We start from the raw sequence: 15,978 nt of genomic DNA on the forward strand, positions 1-15,978 counted from the left end.
TTCTTGCCCGGTTACTTTATTATTCGCTCTCGTAGTGGAAAATCCAAGGAGACGACCCTCGCGAACCGCTGCTAAATTGGCGCGAAACCGACGTAATAGGCGGTTAAAGAAAGCGTTGGCACGGAGTCTGGCTGCGGGCGAAACCTTCGGCTCCCTAGGAAAAATTAACACACCGATCCACACAGAGACAACTAATACATATCACCCTACGGTCTCTCCTATTTCCTCACCCGAACATATAGAAACCCCGCTGACGCCGTCTCCCGCTACCTCTGCTTCTGCAGAATTTTTCGATTCCCCGCGAACTCCTTCTCCTCTTTCTCCCGAACCCGCTATACCTCAGCGGGCCCCTTTCCCTCACTCCTCTGTTTCCTCTGAGGACGCCGATTCTCCGCGGAGCCCTTCTCCCTTTCTTCCCCCTGCTTCTCCCGAACGCCCTGACCCACCTAGATCTCCGTCTCCGGCTCCCTCAACAATCACCCTTGAAGATTCTCCTCCCTCATCCCCAACGTCCTCTGTAAATAGGGAACATCCGGAAGGGTTTGAGATAGTAGATATCAGCGACGACGATTCCGAGGAATCAGAATCGCCTGCCAAGCTCTCATACGAGCAATTCAGAGCTTGGCTGATAAACCAGCTCCCAGGGATACGAGAAGTCCCTGAGGGAGCTTTCACGATTGGTCCAGGCCCCGTAGACCACGAGGCCTTACGCGAATTTCTAGAGACCACTGATAGGAATAACATCATCCCCTGGTATGTTCCCGGGCGTAGATATCCTTTAGCCGTCCCTGCACATCTTCTCCTACGAACCTATCCCCCCTCCACCGCCATAATTACCGAACTCATATAACCTAGAAGTCTCTCTTACACGCACACACATGGACACTAATTTTATATACCTATTACCATTTAAATTATTGTAACCACCAATCGGGACTCTAAAATTTAAACAATAACTCTTACCCCTTTCTGCCCCGATTGAAGACCTCCGTACTAATGTATCACCCGCGACACATACACATACATTCACTCTTCATTAGCAACTAAGTCCGTCAATAATATTATTATGTATATAAATTCTTTCGTCTTTATATTAGGAATAAATTTATAAATTTCAAAATAAATGATTTTCATTTATTAATAACCCGTTCCCACTCATTCCCGTAAACCAGGATCGCACAAGGTCCCATCCTGCGTAAAAGAGATTAAATTCTCTTGCCAAAAAGGGACCACCGAGCGAACGGCCCTTTAAATAGAGTAAGAGCGACCCTTGCGGTCGTTGACCTATTTGGGCCCAGACGTTCGTTCGGGTCGAACAGACGGATAGTCTGCCGTCGTTCGAAAAGATAAATTTAGTCACGTCCTTCCTTTCGACTCTTCCTTCCTTGAGTCTGGACGTAACACAAGTATCGGGTTAATTTACGCTGAGAGTATCGCTGCTGCCGCTATTATTTTGATCGAGTAGCCAACGTTTCAATTTGTAAGCGTTATGTAACGCGCAATGAAAGATTTTTCGAATTCCGTGATGAGCGCAATATTGTCCGCACTCTCCCTCTAACATTAGATTTTTGAATGCTGGAGAGATACCTTCCAAATTATATATCTCTCTGGAAAGTAGATTTCGCAAGTAATGTGCTTTTTCACTGCCTCTAACGTAAATGTGACGCGTGTGCCTTATAATTTCACGTAAATGCAATGTAAAATATTTTGGATTAGCCTCGCCATCGAACCATTCGATCCCATGATAATTTCGTGTGAGCCAGCAGTTTTGTCGTCTTACTTTTTCGGGTAATTCAGTGAACGGATGCGGCGGCATCATAATCCAGTGGTCGACGATCGACGCGTTAATCGCGACAACCGCGACTTCCTTGGGAAGAAACTTCTCGCTCGCATCGCGGAAGCCTTGTATGTCGATGACTATATCCATATTGCGAAGAAAAAACTTATACGTTTTTGTTGGCGAGGTTTAAGCATTTCACGAACCGTCGACGAGAGCGTCTCGAAGGAAACTGATATTTCTTTTCGTTACATTATAAGTTCTTTTCTCGTGAAACGCATCGGCGAATGAAAGTGGAGGAGGGTGGGGATAAGAAAAATACGTAAAAATGTTTAATCGAATATGTTGCAACGAGAGGCATACCGTGATAAAAAATTTAACCGGAAAAATCGACAATGACTTGACGAGACGAGTCGATTTCTATTACATTATCAAATTCTGCGTAAACAATACAGTTAATTGTCTCGGTGAGCGCCTTTTCGAAACGTACCTCTAATCATAAACTACCGTGTCTCACGAGATTCCAATGACCAGAGCAATTAGCGGACAAATCAGGTGTGAGATCAAAAGCAAAAAGAGTGTGTCCCTTGGAATAATCATCTCTACTTATAGAATTTCCCTCGTTCAAGAAATGGATGCCCGTTTCCCTTACGTCGATACGTAAAGCGGTTCTTCCGGCGAGAAAATCGGCTGTAACGATTTACTAGGAAAATTTGTGTACCGTCGACGTACAGAGAGAAGAAATTTATGCTGTAATTTTTAAAATTAAACGGATTTAATTTTCTATCTCCATTAAATGCTTTGTTATTAACGAAACCGACTATTATTCGTTTCGGCAGTTGTCTGAATATTACGTTATCTAATGATTCCCCCACAACACACACCGCTGTGAATCGTAAATGTTTTAACCTCGACTCTCGTAAGCGGATATTTAGCCGTAACTTTACTCAGCATTCTAGCATGTGCGAGTAACACTCCGGCACTTAGTTTCGCTCTTCTCACTAGCAAACTGGCATCGAGAATATGTATTTTCGACATGCTGTTGCTTTCCATGAGACAAAATAAATCTTTCGAGCGGACGAGTCTTAATCTTACTTCCACGCCGTTAATTAAGAATTTGTCTTGATTGAAAACGTCGCAATGCAGATGTTCTATAAGATTTATCGCTCGCCCGTTGCGAATGTAATGGGCGCGTCTCACGAGAGCGGTATTGCCTTTCGATTCCAGCGATTCGTCCATGCGACCCGGTGTGTCCGCGTCCCATAGACATGAAGTTAGATGAGAAGTTTTTGCGGGTGAAGAATAATTTAACAATGCCTCGATGTACGCGCGGTACGCGTAAGCGTTATTTGCAGGCGACAAGAGCTTTTGATTGAAATACACGTCGACCTGATTGAAAATAGAATGAAGTAAATGATTTACGGGTCCTACGATGGTCTCTGCGGCTGCGTCGGTTGTTCCTGGAGCTCGAGCCGTTGAATCGTCGCCCGATTTTGCACGCACGCGAAGACTCAGCAGGGTATGCGTGAGATCTAGATATTCTTCGCCGTGACCAGGGACGAATTCTATCGGTGAATCGTCCGAGAGAGAGGTCACGGGTTTGTAATGAATCCATTGCGAGCTCTCGATACTAGTCTGCGTAGGCGGTAAAGAAAAGAGATCAAGTTCGCTCTTTAAACACTCGTTTGAATGCGTGTGAAGAAAAGACATACTTCACTGACAATTATTTCGTCGTTGTTGTCTTCGTCGTGGTTCAAGGTGTGTGAATTAAAATAGCGTTGTTAAAGAAAATATATCAGATACGGTACGTTTTTTGCCAATTTTACGTCGTTTCGCAGTTGTGCTGAGTCTTTTTACCCTCGTACGGGTTTTCTTCCTCTTATTCTTCGATGATTTCGTCTTCTTTTTTGCCTTGATTTTCGATAAACTTTTCTTATTCGAGCGACGGCATTTAACGATGCGCATGTCAAGCCCGGCAAAAGGGAAATGAGCTACGTATATTTTCGCTTATATTCCGATTTATATTCCGAACCTTTCATGAGGCTAGTTATTTTTTCTTTAGCCTGTCTTTTGAGATTGTTACGCGATTCTTTAAAACGATGTTTGGCCGCTACCTTGAACGGTGTATTGTTTTCTACATCATCGATTATATTAACGCTCGCGCGTAAAGCCTCTTTACCCACTGCCCGCGCAGCAGTACCTAGATAAGGCAGCACGCGTCTGAATAAGCCTCCGAGAAAACTTCCGATACTGTGCCCGCGTTGATAGGGCGATCCGGCGAAAACTCGTGGAATTCCATCTCCGCGAGCTCCTCCGTTCTGTAATTCGTCATAATACGTCGAATAATAATCCATCAGCAGAGAAAGAACGAACACATTTTCTTTTCTTTTCTTTTCCCTTTGCCGTTTTCTCCGTCATATACACCGAGTATTCTTACGATATCTAATCGATACGTCTAAAGTGCAATGTCACCGTCAGAGTCCCGAATTCGAATGGTATACTTTGACCCAGCTGATCTCTTATATCTATTTCGATCGTACGGAAACACGTTTGACGCAACGTGATGTATTGAGCGGGCGAGAAATGTCTTATCTGAGTTGATGCGAACGCGTAATCATTTCGCGAGTTGAGCGCGACTATTCGAAGAAGGGGAGATTGTACATCGCCGGTAATATAAGGTTCGCAAATGTCGCAATAGACAAAGAGCTTGTCGGGAATACCTCGCGACAAACTACCTGGTTCGTCACCTATTAACACACGCGAGTGCGTGAGCTCGTAAAGTAGCAGAGAATGCAACTCTTCATCATAAACCCATGATGGTAAAACGTCGAGTATAACGGAACTACTTTCGATTTTAATGAACTTTTCGCTGTATTGTGCATTTTGATACCGATTTCATTATAAAACCACGTGGGCAACAGAGAAGGTACAGCGAGCTCACTATCGAGTTGAACAAGATCTCTACGCTTGATGTGTATATCAAAGCCGAGTATGCGGCGAAGTTTGTCGGAAAAATTTACATAATGCGTCATACTACAATTTTTTTCTTCGCAGTCAAGTTTCATGAAAACTTTACCTCCCATGAAGATGACGAAATGCCAAACGATATGCGAATCGACAGATTTAGCAGCGTGATTCACACACGCGATAATATCGCGCATACTCGAGTAAATGCCCGCAGGTTGATGACCTGAGATTTCATAGCCTTACCCGTCTTATCGCGTTCATTAATATCGATGAATCTGATTAATCCTTCATTATCCTGTATATGTAAGAAACTACACGGAAACTGAATCTCCGTGAGCGCCACTTCCCAACGTCCGTGTAATTCTATACGCTGAGGTAATTCGGTAGTGAAACACATGGTTGTATTTTCCGGAAAGTAATGCATGCTACTATTGCTCGGAAGAATCATGTAAAATTCTTCTCCCCTCATTTTGACTCAAAGATCTTAAACTCGATGCGGGAATCCAAGAGTCGAATTTAGAGGGATAACCTTCCCAACTAACTAATATTTGTTTATTGTTACCGCGTCCTCTGCTCTTTATTACCCGATCGACGATAAATTCTTCCTCTTGTAAATCTTTATTGACCGGAGTTAATTCTTGTTCGTAAAAAATTCCGTCTATATCCTCGCCTGTTAAATCGCTTAGTTCGTATACGTGGGATTTTCTCCATTCGAGAACGCGATGAATTCGAAATATTTCTTCGCTCCACTTTGCCTCGTATCCTTTTTCAAACACTACTTTTGCCCTACTGACACGCACGAGTTCGCCCACGTTATATTTAGCCTTCTGTTTAGCGTCGCAATTCTTTTTCTTCTTCTGGTTGTTGTCCTTCCATCGACGATTTATATTTCCACACGCGATACGAGCATTTTCCCGCGTAACGGCTGCGGGTTGCATTTTAATAGAGGTATGACGAGTATGGTTGTAAGCGCGAACGATATCCTGTAAAACATCGATGTAGCGTCGCGTATTTTTATGTGTAAAATAACGCCACATCCGTTCCTTGAGCGTTCTATTAAATCGCTCCACTACAGCTGCTTTAACATCGGGCTACGCGAAAACGAATCTTTTTCTTTTAAAAATTTCTGTACAGGCTGGGCTATAAATTCTTTACCTTTATCCGTCTGCAGGTAAACAGGTTAACGTTTTTTGTTTCTCAAAAGTACACGTTGAAAGGCTTTTGTCACACAGGTAGCTGTTTTGTCGCGTAATGGTTCTACCCAAACGAATTTACTAAGGACTTCGATAATTATCAATAAATAAGAATATCCGTCATTATAGCTCTTGAGATTACGAAGATCGATCAAATCTGCTTCCCATAAATCGTCGATATTTGTCACGTTATAATGTAAATGTGAAAATTTTCGACGTACTGGCCGATGCAGCGTATACGCATCTTGCGATTTAAGCCATTCAATGACATCGTTACGCGTAAAATTTGGTTTAGCAGCTCGAGATAAATTCTCCGTCGATAAATTTTTCGAGTTCCATTATTCGAGTTTGCTCCACTGAAATAAACCCTTCTTTTTCTTAGGCGAAGAATCCAGCACTAATGTTTTATTATAGTCGCTGCCGTCATTGGCGGATAAAAACACCGTGTCTCCTTCGGTTTCGTTTAACTCCCGACCGTATGACTTTGAACGCGACAGTGAAGTTTTCGGAGTGGAGCTTCCACGTGGCAGGGTTTTCTTAATACGCAGTGATCTACGAGTGATCGTAGTCAATAAATCGCGATTCCCTATAAGACTGGAGGGAGTACCTATATCTTGCAGTAATTGAGCAAACTGAATTCTCCCGATAGCTTTCACCGTTTTTCTCTCACGTATCGCGTCGTTTATAAGGTCGCTAATATTCGATCCCGCTACAACAACACCGTCTATAGTCACGAGTCCGCCTCTATCTCAGCTAATCTTCGATGACTGAATATTTAGCAAAAATTTTAATAACGCGTTTGCTTTAAAACGATAATTTGCGGCACACTGCCGAGTATTTCTTTGATCTTTTCCGGAGATTGAGCGCGTTTCTTCCCGAAACTACTCTCGCTAACGGTACCATCACTGCTGATTGAAGTATTTCTATGAGTTTGTATTTCCATAAGGTCATCATCAACGGACAAATCGATATCTTTATTCTGATCACCTTCGCCTCCGTCGCTGTCAACATTACTTGTGTCGTCAACGTTACCACGTGTATCCTCGCGCGAGTCATTGCGTAAGCGTCTTTTCGCTACCCGAACAAAGTGAAGATAAGGCTGAAGTACTTCCTTATACAATTTCCATCTTTCGTTTTCGTCGGTAGGAGTCGCGTGATTGAGAATACGCCACATCTCCGTGTCGAGACGCGATAAAGGAGTTCCAGGTGTCCGTACGGAGTTATCATTAACATTATTCCCATCTGATATCTCTATATTTTTATCTTTCGAAGCAATAGATGATATTTCCGGTTGTTGACGATGATGCATTTGTTGCATTCTTTCGAGATTTTCCGTAGAAATCAAAACCATTTTTTTAGCCTTTTCCATTATTCGGTATGATTAACGTACAAGTTATTCCTCTCTCTCTTTTATTTTCTTTTATAATTATTACTTTCTCCCGGAGAAAAAAATATATGAAGGTGTATTTTTCTTTTTTATCACTCACCGATAATCCGCGATAATATAGCACCGAGTATAGGACCGATTAGATACGGTAAGAATCCACCCCGTTGTATCAATAGCTTTCTTTTAGTCTTTAAATTACCGTGTTTTACGGCGACACGACGTATGATTGCTTTATGTTTTGCAAAACGTTTCTTTTCTTTACTCCCGAGCGGTACGTTACCCTTGAGCGTGTTAAAAACGCACTCTTGAATACACTTAATGAGATTATTGTCGGCGGTATGTAAAAATAATGCTCTTTGATTTTTATTCAAATAACACAAAGTTTTTAAAAGACAAGCGTTTCTCTCGCCGATAGAACGTCTTGCGATCTTTATTGCGCTGTCGGAAGAATTCTTTGACGTCATCGACGTCTCATTGATATTCCTTCTTTGTGTTACAATTATGACAAAATTGCGCGACTGACAAGTTGAATGTGCAATTACCGCCTTTATATCCCCCCACCTCTACTTCTCGTTCTACGCGGGATGTAGGTGTAATGCAACTTATCATCGGGAAAGATGCACGTGCGAAATCGATATTCGTCTGGAGTCGATTGTTTCAGATCGAGCAATAAATATCCGTGGGGTCGCGAGGTAGCATCGTAGTATGCTTCTTCCAGAAATTTCGGATCGTCGGGATCAAGAGACACGGTAGTGTCTCGCGCCTAGTTAAGGGCGTAGCCGATCCCGCTTTAGCGAGGCACTGTGTATCTTTACGCGAATCGGACAGTTGAGTCTATAATAAATTTCGAATCCTCAATAACGGCTGAAGCAATCGAGTTTATACTAGTCTCAATCGATAGATTGAGTTCGAATTATATAATGAAAGTGTTTTTGTTTCTGCTCTACGTGATTTGTAAGCAGAGATATGATAATGCAAAGTCTAAATATGAAAAATTTCTTTTAAGAAACGTCGTCGTCGACCACGCATACATAGTAGTATCGTGCTACACGTATTCACACGTATACAACACATGTGCACACATATATCACACGTACACAACACATGCAATAGATGCATGTATTGGTTTTGTCCACCTCTCACGTTTTACAACAGATGGCGATAGTGACGCTCCGCGATATTAAGGTTATATTGGCAGCGTGCGGGGTTATGTACACATCTCTTGATTACATACACACGTAACATGTACGTGTCTTTTGATTTATAATATATATAATATTTTCTTGTTACGCTAATTTTGTCTTGATATTTTTACGTCCAAAGGATGAAGTAGGAGTGATATTAATGGGATTAGATAGAAGCAACAGTGTTATAGAATTCGACAATATACAAGATTTGTGTTCTATGCAAGTTGGAAACTGGAAATTGATAGAAAACATCGAGAAATTACAAACCACAAATCAGCATTGTTCTTGGATGGAAGCAATTTATGCTGCGATTGAATATATCAACCATGTGAATGCAGGTAAGTATATCTAATAATATATATATATTTTCTTGTTACGCAATTGAATAAACTTTACTAAACAATGTTTTATTGTATAATATATTACTTGAAGAAATATGGTATACAAATACAGAATTTAGAGCAATCGTTGTTAGATGTGGATCGTACATCAGCTAGATTAAATTTTTTAACTCCTAGGTGAGAGGATCTGTGAAGCAGCTATTTATTTATATAGACAACATCTGATAAATAAATTTATTTTTTAGATATGTAAATCGCAAAGGTGTTGCTTTGCCTACAAGTAGCGAAGAAACAAAGCGCGCCAAGAGAGAAAATTTAGAGCAGAAGCAGATTCTCGTTGCTGAATTGTGTGCTATTCACCCTTTTCCAGCATCCTTGTGGAGACAAGCGGTCTGGTTACCTTGCATATTGTATAGAATTAACGCTTTGCTGCTTGCTAATCAAATACGATGTCAAGTTGCGCAAATGATAAATTTGGGGCAACAAGTTTTGAATTCAGGTATGCATGTCATAAATAAAAAAAAATCTACATATATTTCGAGAAGACATATATTAATGACAATTATGCAGCGCGGGAATAACTATTATATGATAATATTAAAATATAGAAATAATATTTATAATTGGATTTGAAAAATATATTTTAGATTTCGAATGGCCGGCATTAGATTTTGGATGGAGCTTGGCAGAAGTATTGAAAAGATCAAAGGAAACGGAAAATGCTTTCCTTGTAAATATTGGAATGGAATTGTTCGTCATGGAAACATCGAGAAATTACAAACCACAAGTGTACTTGACATTACAGTGTATTTGACATTAGGATCTCTATTTCTCACAACAGAGTTTATAACAATCTCTTTAGATATATTAAAGTGCGGGTTATAAACCGCAGTTTCTGCTGAAGTATCATGTCTTTAAACAGTCTTTTCGCACATTTTTCTATGCAGTCGTATATAGAACTATATACGATGAAATAAACGATGTGTAACTATAAACTAATAAACTATTTGCTTATCTTGTAATACTTAATACTAGCTTGCAGTCTTCTCGTTATATCACATTTTTTAAAATTATTATATTAGAAGAATTTATCAGTAATTTATTATATTAGAATAAAACTTTGTATGGCAGAATTCATAAATACATCAATGGTTTCTGTCTTAATATAAGTCCGTAAGGCAGTATCTTCGCACTCTATTATATCACTCGTTTTATCAAATGCCAAATTTTTACACACATGTCATTCATAGCCTGAAGCACCGCAGCCTGTACAAGAAGAATATACGATGAAATAAACGATGTGTAACTATAAACTAATAAACTATTTACTTATCTTGACATACATTTTGAAGTATAATACTTAATATTAGCTTGCAGTCTTCTCGTTATATCACATTTTTTAAAATTATATATATAACGTGCAATGTAAGTAAATCACTCATTCGCTCACTCATTCGCTCACTCACACACACACACACACACACACACACACACACACACACACACACACACACACACACACACACACACACACACACACACACACACACACACACACACACACACACACACACACACACACACACACACACACACACACACACACACACACACACACACACACACACACACACACACACACACACACACACACACACACACACACACACACACACACACACACACACATACACACACGGTGCTGTGCTTCAGGCTGTGATTTCATATTCTTCCACTAACTCTATTTGATGAACTCTTCATTATTTTTGGATGCCTCCGATAGAGGAGTACTCTGATCACTATCAACTCCGCTGGCTTATCCACTGGTATCATTCAATGAATCTGTAAAATAAAAAGTAATTTCTTTGTAAGTTGTAATTTACTTTTAAATATTTCATAACTTACTATTACAATATTTTATACTTACTATTACATGTTTATGTATATAATATTTCCGCGTCCACGTCCGCGGCCACGTCCTCGTCCCCGTGCCCTGCTACCGGCTCTTGCCCATCGGGCAGTTTTTTTTTTACTGTAAGAAAAATATTTATATTATATATTTATTCATATTTTATTTAAATATTTGTGTGTGTGTGTGTGTGTGTGTGTATGTGTGTGAGTGAGTGAGCGAATGAGTGAGTGATTTACATTGCACGTAATCTTCTTGTACAGGCTGTGATTGATTCTGCTGCGGATCAGCAGCCACCACAACCTGCAGTGGTGGCTGCGTTTTTTTCTGCTGCGGATCAGCAGCCACCACAACCTGCAGTGGTGGCTGCGCTTCTTTTTGCTGCGGATCAGCAGCCACCACAACCTGCAATGGTGGCTGCGCTTCTTTCTGCTGCGGATCAGCAGCCACCACAATCTGCAGTGGTGGCTGCGCTTGTAATGTTAATAATTGACGTTGCAGATTTCTTAATTCCGCTCTTAAGATGTCATTTTCTTGGATTGCACTTAATTCTTCGTTATTCTTCATTATTGCACTTAATTCTTCGTTATTCTTCGTTTTATTAATGTCCCTGTGTCCTTCATTACTGTCCCTCTGAAATAAAATCAAAGAAAATGTTATTGTAATACAATTTTTATTCGTAGAACTACGAGTGAGTATAAAGCGTGGTCTACAATAGCAGTAAGCAGTAAGAGTAAGCAGTACGAAATGGGATTTGTCCATTTTGTCGGGAGTAATGAATAAATTTCATTTCGTACTGCTTATTCTTACTGCTTACTTACTGCTATTGTAGATCACGCTTTAGAATAATTTTAAGGTTAAATATCAATCTCGTTTTCATTCTCTCGCTCAAAAATTTAAATTTACTTACGGTTTGTTGTTTCGAGCTGCTGCATGCAGTTGTATCGCTCTTTTTAGGCATCTTTGATAGATGTACACGCAGTGCGACTCAGGATTCAGCAAGAATACGAAAGAGACGTACAGGAGACGCGCCAAATTGGTTCTATGCATGGGATGCGGAAACGTTTGCCGCGCGGCAAAAAGCAGTACGTTGATTGGCTACCGTTTCGCTTCTTGCGGCGCGACAAGCGTTTCCGCGTCCTATGCGCAGAAACCCTATAAGGTGTGGTACACATGAAACTGACAACATTATTGTACACTGTGATTGTGAGTATAAAGAGACAACTTTCATCACAGAACAACTTTCTGTGCATTTCACAGAGTTGTTTTGCTAGTAGAGCAATTATTATAAAAAAACATTGGAGGAAGATCCAGGTATGTTTATTTTTATATTATTAATAAAATATATATTGTACAAATAACTATACTTTCTTGTTATACAATCATCCAACTAATTGTTTCATAAGTATATAATTGCTGATATAAAATAAAAAATTATATCAACAATTATGTACTTATGAAGGAAAGTAGGATGGTAACAAGAAAGTATAGTAATTATAGAGAAAGAATTTATTATAACCTATTTATATATTATATATAGGTAATATTTAATATCACATGTATCGTATATAGTAATAATGCAAAACGTAGATCTTGCTATTTTTTCATAATATATATATTAATACAATGATATTAGTAATGATTCTTTTGTGTGTTACGCTACCATTTTATTATTTTTTTCATAAGAATAACTTAATTTTTTTCTTATTACGTTATCATCCTACTATTCCTTTCATAAAGATATAATTGTTGAAATAAATAAAAAAGTGAATCAAAATTAATAAATGATATAAAGAGATACTTATAAAGAATATGTATCTATATATATATTGATAGCTTATAGTATTCACATAGCACTGTTATGAGAGCTATTAAGATATCAAATATGTACATTTTTAAATTTTCATTTTTAGCTTATTTGGTTCCTTGTTTTATATTAATAATAATATATTTATGAAAAAAACTATTAGTATAATAACATAGCAAGAAAGTATTTACGAATATATAATAATAAATTTACTAAAGAATGTATATATGTATATATATATATATATATATATGTGTGTATATATATTCGAAAATACTTTCTTGCTACGTTATCATACTAATATTTGTTTCTTTCATGAATATATAATTTATTTAATATAAAACAAGGAGGTAAATATAAGCTAATAATAAAAAATAATGTAAAATGAAAATATAAAAAAATGTACATTTTTGATATTTCAATAATTCTCATAGCAGTGCTATGTGGGTCTATAAGCTATCAATATATGTATATACATATACAAAATACATATTCTTTATAAGTAATCTCTTTACATTATTTATTAGTTTCTATTCACTTTTTTATTTTATATCAACAATTATATCTTTATGAAAGAAATAGTAGGATGATAGCGTAATAAGAAAAAAATATAGTTATTCTTATGAAAAAAATAATAAAATGGTAGCGTAACATTCAAAGAGTCATTACAAATATTATATTAATATATATATATATTATGAGAAAATAGCAAGCAATCTACATTTTGCATTACTACATACATGTGATAATCTATATATATGCTATACTAATTTCTTTCGTTATAATAACTTTCTTTTTACACTACCATCCTACTATTTCTTTCATAAGTACATAATTGTTAGTATAATTTTATATTAGCAAATATATATTTATAAAATAATTAATTGGATGATTGTAACAAGAAAGTAGTTATTATTATGAAAGAAATATAGGACATCACATATATGTAGTATCGCATATGTAGTATCACATATATATATATATATATATAAATATGTTTTTTATTTTTATATCGCTAGTAAAATAATCAACAGGGTAGTTAAATTAATCGACCACACTAGCCAATGAATTTTTCTAAGTTTTTTACTTTATCGACCATATGGTTGTGGTCTTTATAAAGTACAACTTGAAATTATTAATTACAAATTTTTCATAAGTGAGAAAAATATTGGTCCGAAAGTCGCTGAATCGGGAATCGAAGCCGACGGATATACAAGGCGTTATTTACAAATAAACTATATAAAAGCAAAAAGAGAAAAGTATTGTTTCGAAGGGTCTGAATAGCTTAGAGGTAAGAGCAGTCGCCCGGAAAGCGAAAGACTCGGGTTCGATTCCCGATTCAGCGACTTTCGGACCAATATTTTTCTCACTTATGAAAAATTTGTAATTAATAATTTCAAGTTGTACTTTATAAAGACCACAACCATATGGTCGATAAAGTAAAAAACTTAGAAAAATTCATTGGCTAGTGTGGTCGATTAATTTAACTACCCTGTTGATATATATATGGTATTTCTTTCATATTAAATATATATATATATATATTTGACGTGTATTGTTTTAATATAATGTTAAAATTTAAATAAGAAGTATATTAAATTAAAAAAATTATTTGTAGTTTTTCATTTTAATTTAAATATCTTTGAAATTATTAATTATTAAAGAAACGTTTTAAATAAGTTATTTAATCTTATTAGTTACGCAATCTTGTTATATAAAATTAAATTTAAAAATAAAGCATAATTTGTCATCTATGTATTTATTTGTATGTATAAAAGAGTTATATTTTAATAAATTAGTTATTTTTTAAATGTGCATTACAAATTACATTAAAATAAAATTTTTAATTAGGCAACCTTTAAGAAGATTTAAGAAAAGAAGAAAAGAAGATCAAGGAAAGAAGAAAAGAAGATCAAGGAAAGAAGAAAAGAAGAAAAGAAGATCAAGGAAAGAAGAAAAGAAGATCAAGAACAGAAGATCAAGAAAAGAAGAAAATCAAGAAAAGAAGAAGGGTCAAGAAAAGATTAGGCTGCTGTGCGCCCACACAAGGCTCCTGTGCGCCTACAAAAAGTGGCTGCTGTGCGCCTACAAAAAGTGGCTGCTGTGCGCCCATACAAGGCTGCTGTGCGCCTACAAAAAGTGGCTGCTGTGCGCCCATATAAGGCTGCTGTGCGCCTACAAAAAGTGGCTGCTGTGCGCCCATACAAGGCTGCTTTGCGCCTACAAAAAGTGGCTGCTGTGCGCCCATACAAGGCTGCTGTGCGTCTACAAAAAGTGGCTGCTGTGCGCCCATACAAGGCTGCTGTGCGCCTACAAAAAGTGGCTGCTGTGCGCCTACAAAAAGTGGCTGCTGTGCGCCCATACAAGGCTGCTTTGCGCCTACAAAAAGTGGCTGCTGTGCGCCCATACAAGGCTGCTGTGCGCCTACAAAAAGTGCTTGCTGTGCGCCCATACAAGGCTGCTGTGCGCCTACAAAAAGTGGTTGCTGTGCGCCCATACAAGGCTGCTTTGCGCCTACAAAATGTGGCTGCTGTGCGCCCATACAAGGCTGCTGTGCGCCTACAAAAAGTGGTTGCTGTGCGCCCATACAAGGCTGCTGTGCGCCTACAAAAAGTGGTTGCTGTGCGCCCATACAAGGCTGCTTTGCGCCTACAAAATGTGGCTGCTGTGCGCCCATACAAGGCTGCTGTGCGCCTACAAAAAGTGGCTGCTGTGCGCTCAGACAGTGGCTGCTGTGCGCCGATAAATTATTATACATATTTACAAAAAATTGTATCTTATAATTATTATATTTTTATCGAATATATATATATATATATAAATAATGTCTGTAAAGACAAAAAAACATAGAATTCTATCACCTACAGATAAAGATATAATCATTCGAGGTGAATGGTTAACCGATATACATATGGAATATTTTGACTATTTATTGCAAAATTGTTCATATTATGGACCTGTCGAAACATGGCGATTACAACTTCCTGATACTATTCAGCCTATGCCAATTGATAAAAAACATATACAAATATTACATAGTTCGTCAGGCCCATCAGATGGATATTGGATGTGCAGTTATTACGATACAAAAAATATATTTATTGTTGTGTGCCTCGAACAAGGCACTGGGGTTGCGCCGAATTAAGGATGAGGATCCTCGGGTCGACCGGGACGTCGTAGGAAGATAGGAGGATTATTCTCTTTGGTTTTTTCTTTAAATATATTTTTATTTCGGATTGAATATGGTTTCACTTTATTTCTCGTCCTTTCTTTAAATATACAGGGTGTCCGGTAATAGTCGCATCAACCGTCGTGTGCAGGTAGAGCTAGTTAAACCGAATAGAAAAGTCCTCTACCATTTTGCGATATTCTCAATAATAAGAGAGATATTAATTAATAAAGATCGGCCA

At 38.0% G+C, this 15,978-nt stretch overlaps 2 protein-coding genes across 2 annotated transcripts; both read right to left on the reverse strand.

Moving 5' to 3' along the window:
* Window positions 1-1,414: 1,414 nt before the first annotated feature.
* Window positions 1,415-1,927, reverse strand: LOC145947711 (uncharacterized). The gene has a single exon (XM_083057489.1). The coding sequence runs from the start codon at window positions 1,925-1,927 to the stop codon at window positions 1,415-1,417; it is 513 nt and encodes a 170-aa protein (XP_082913615.1).
* A 705-nt stretch (window positions 1,928-2,632) lies between these two features.
* On the reverse strand, window positions 2,633-3,487 carry LOC145947713 (uncharacterized). The gene has a single exon (XM_083057490.1). It carries the CDS (start codon window positions 3,485-3,487, stop codon window positions 2,633-2,635), a length of 855 nt encoding a protein of 284 aa, XP_082913616.1.
* Window positions 3,488-15,978: the final 12,491 nt, after the last annotated feature.

This window comes from Prenolepis imparis, unplaced genomic scaffold (genome assembly GCF_030444845.1).
Source record: "Prenolepis imparis isolate NDT839.2.m4 unplaced genomic scaffold, iyPreImpa1.0 SCAF_126, whole genome shotgun sequence".
NCBI lineage: Eukaryota > Metazoa > Arthropoda > Insecta > Hymenoptera > Formicidae > Prenolepis > Prenolepis imparis.

Excerpts from the sequence above, each read along its gene's own strand:
- LOC145947713 (XM_083057490.1), bottom strand. The coding sequence starts at position 3,487 with ATGTCTTTTCTTCACACGCATTCAAACGAGTGTTTAAAGAGCGAACTT.
- LOC145947711 (XM_083057489.1), bottom strand. The coding sequence starts at position 1,927 with ATGGATATAGTCATCGACATACAAGGCTTCCGCGATGCGAGCGAGAAG.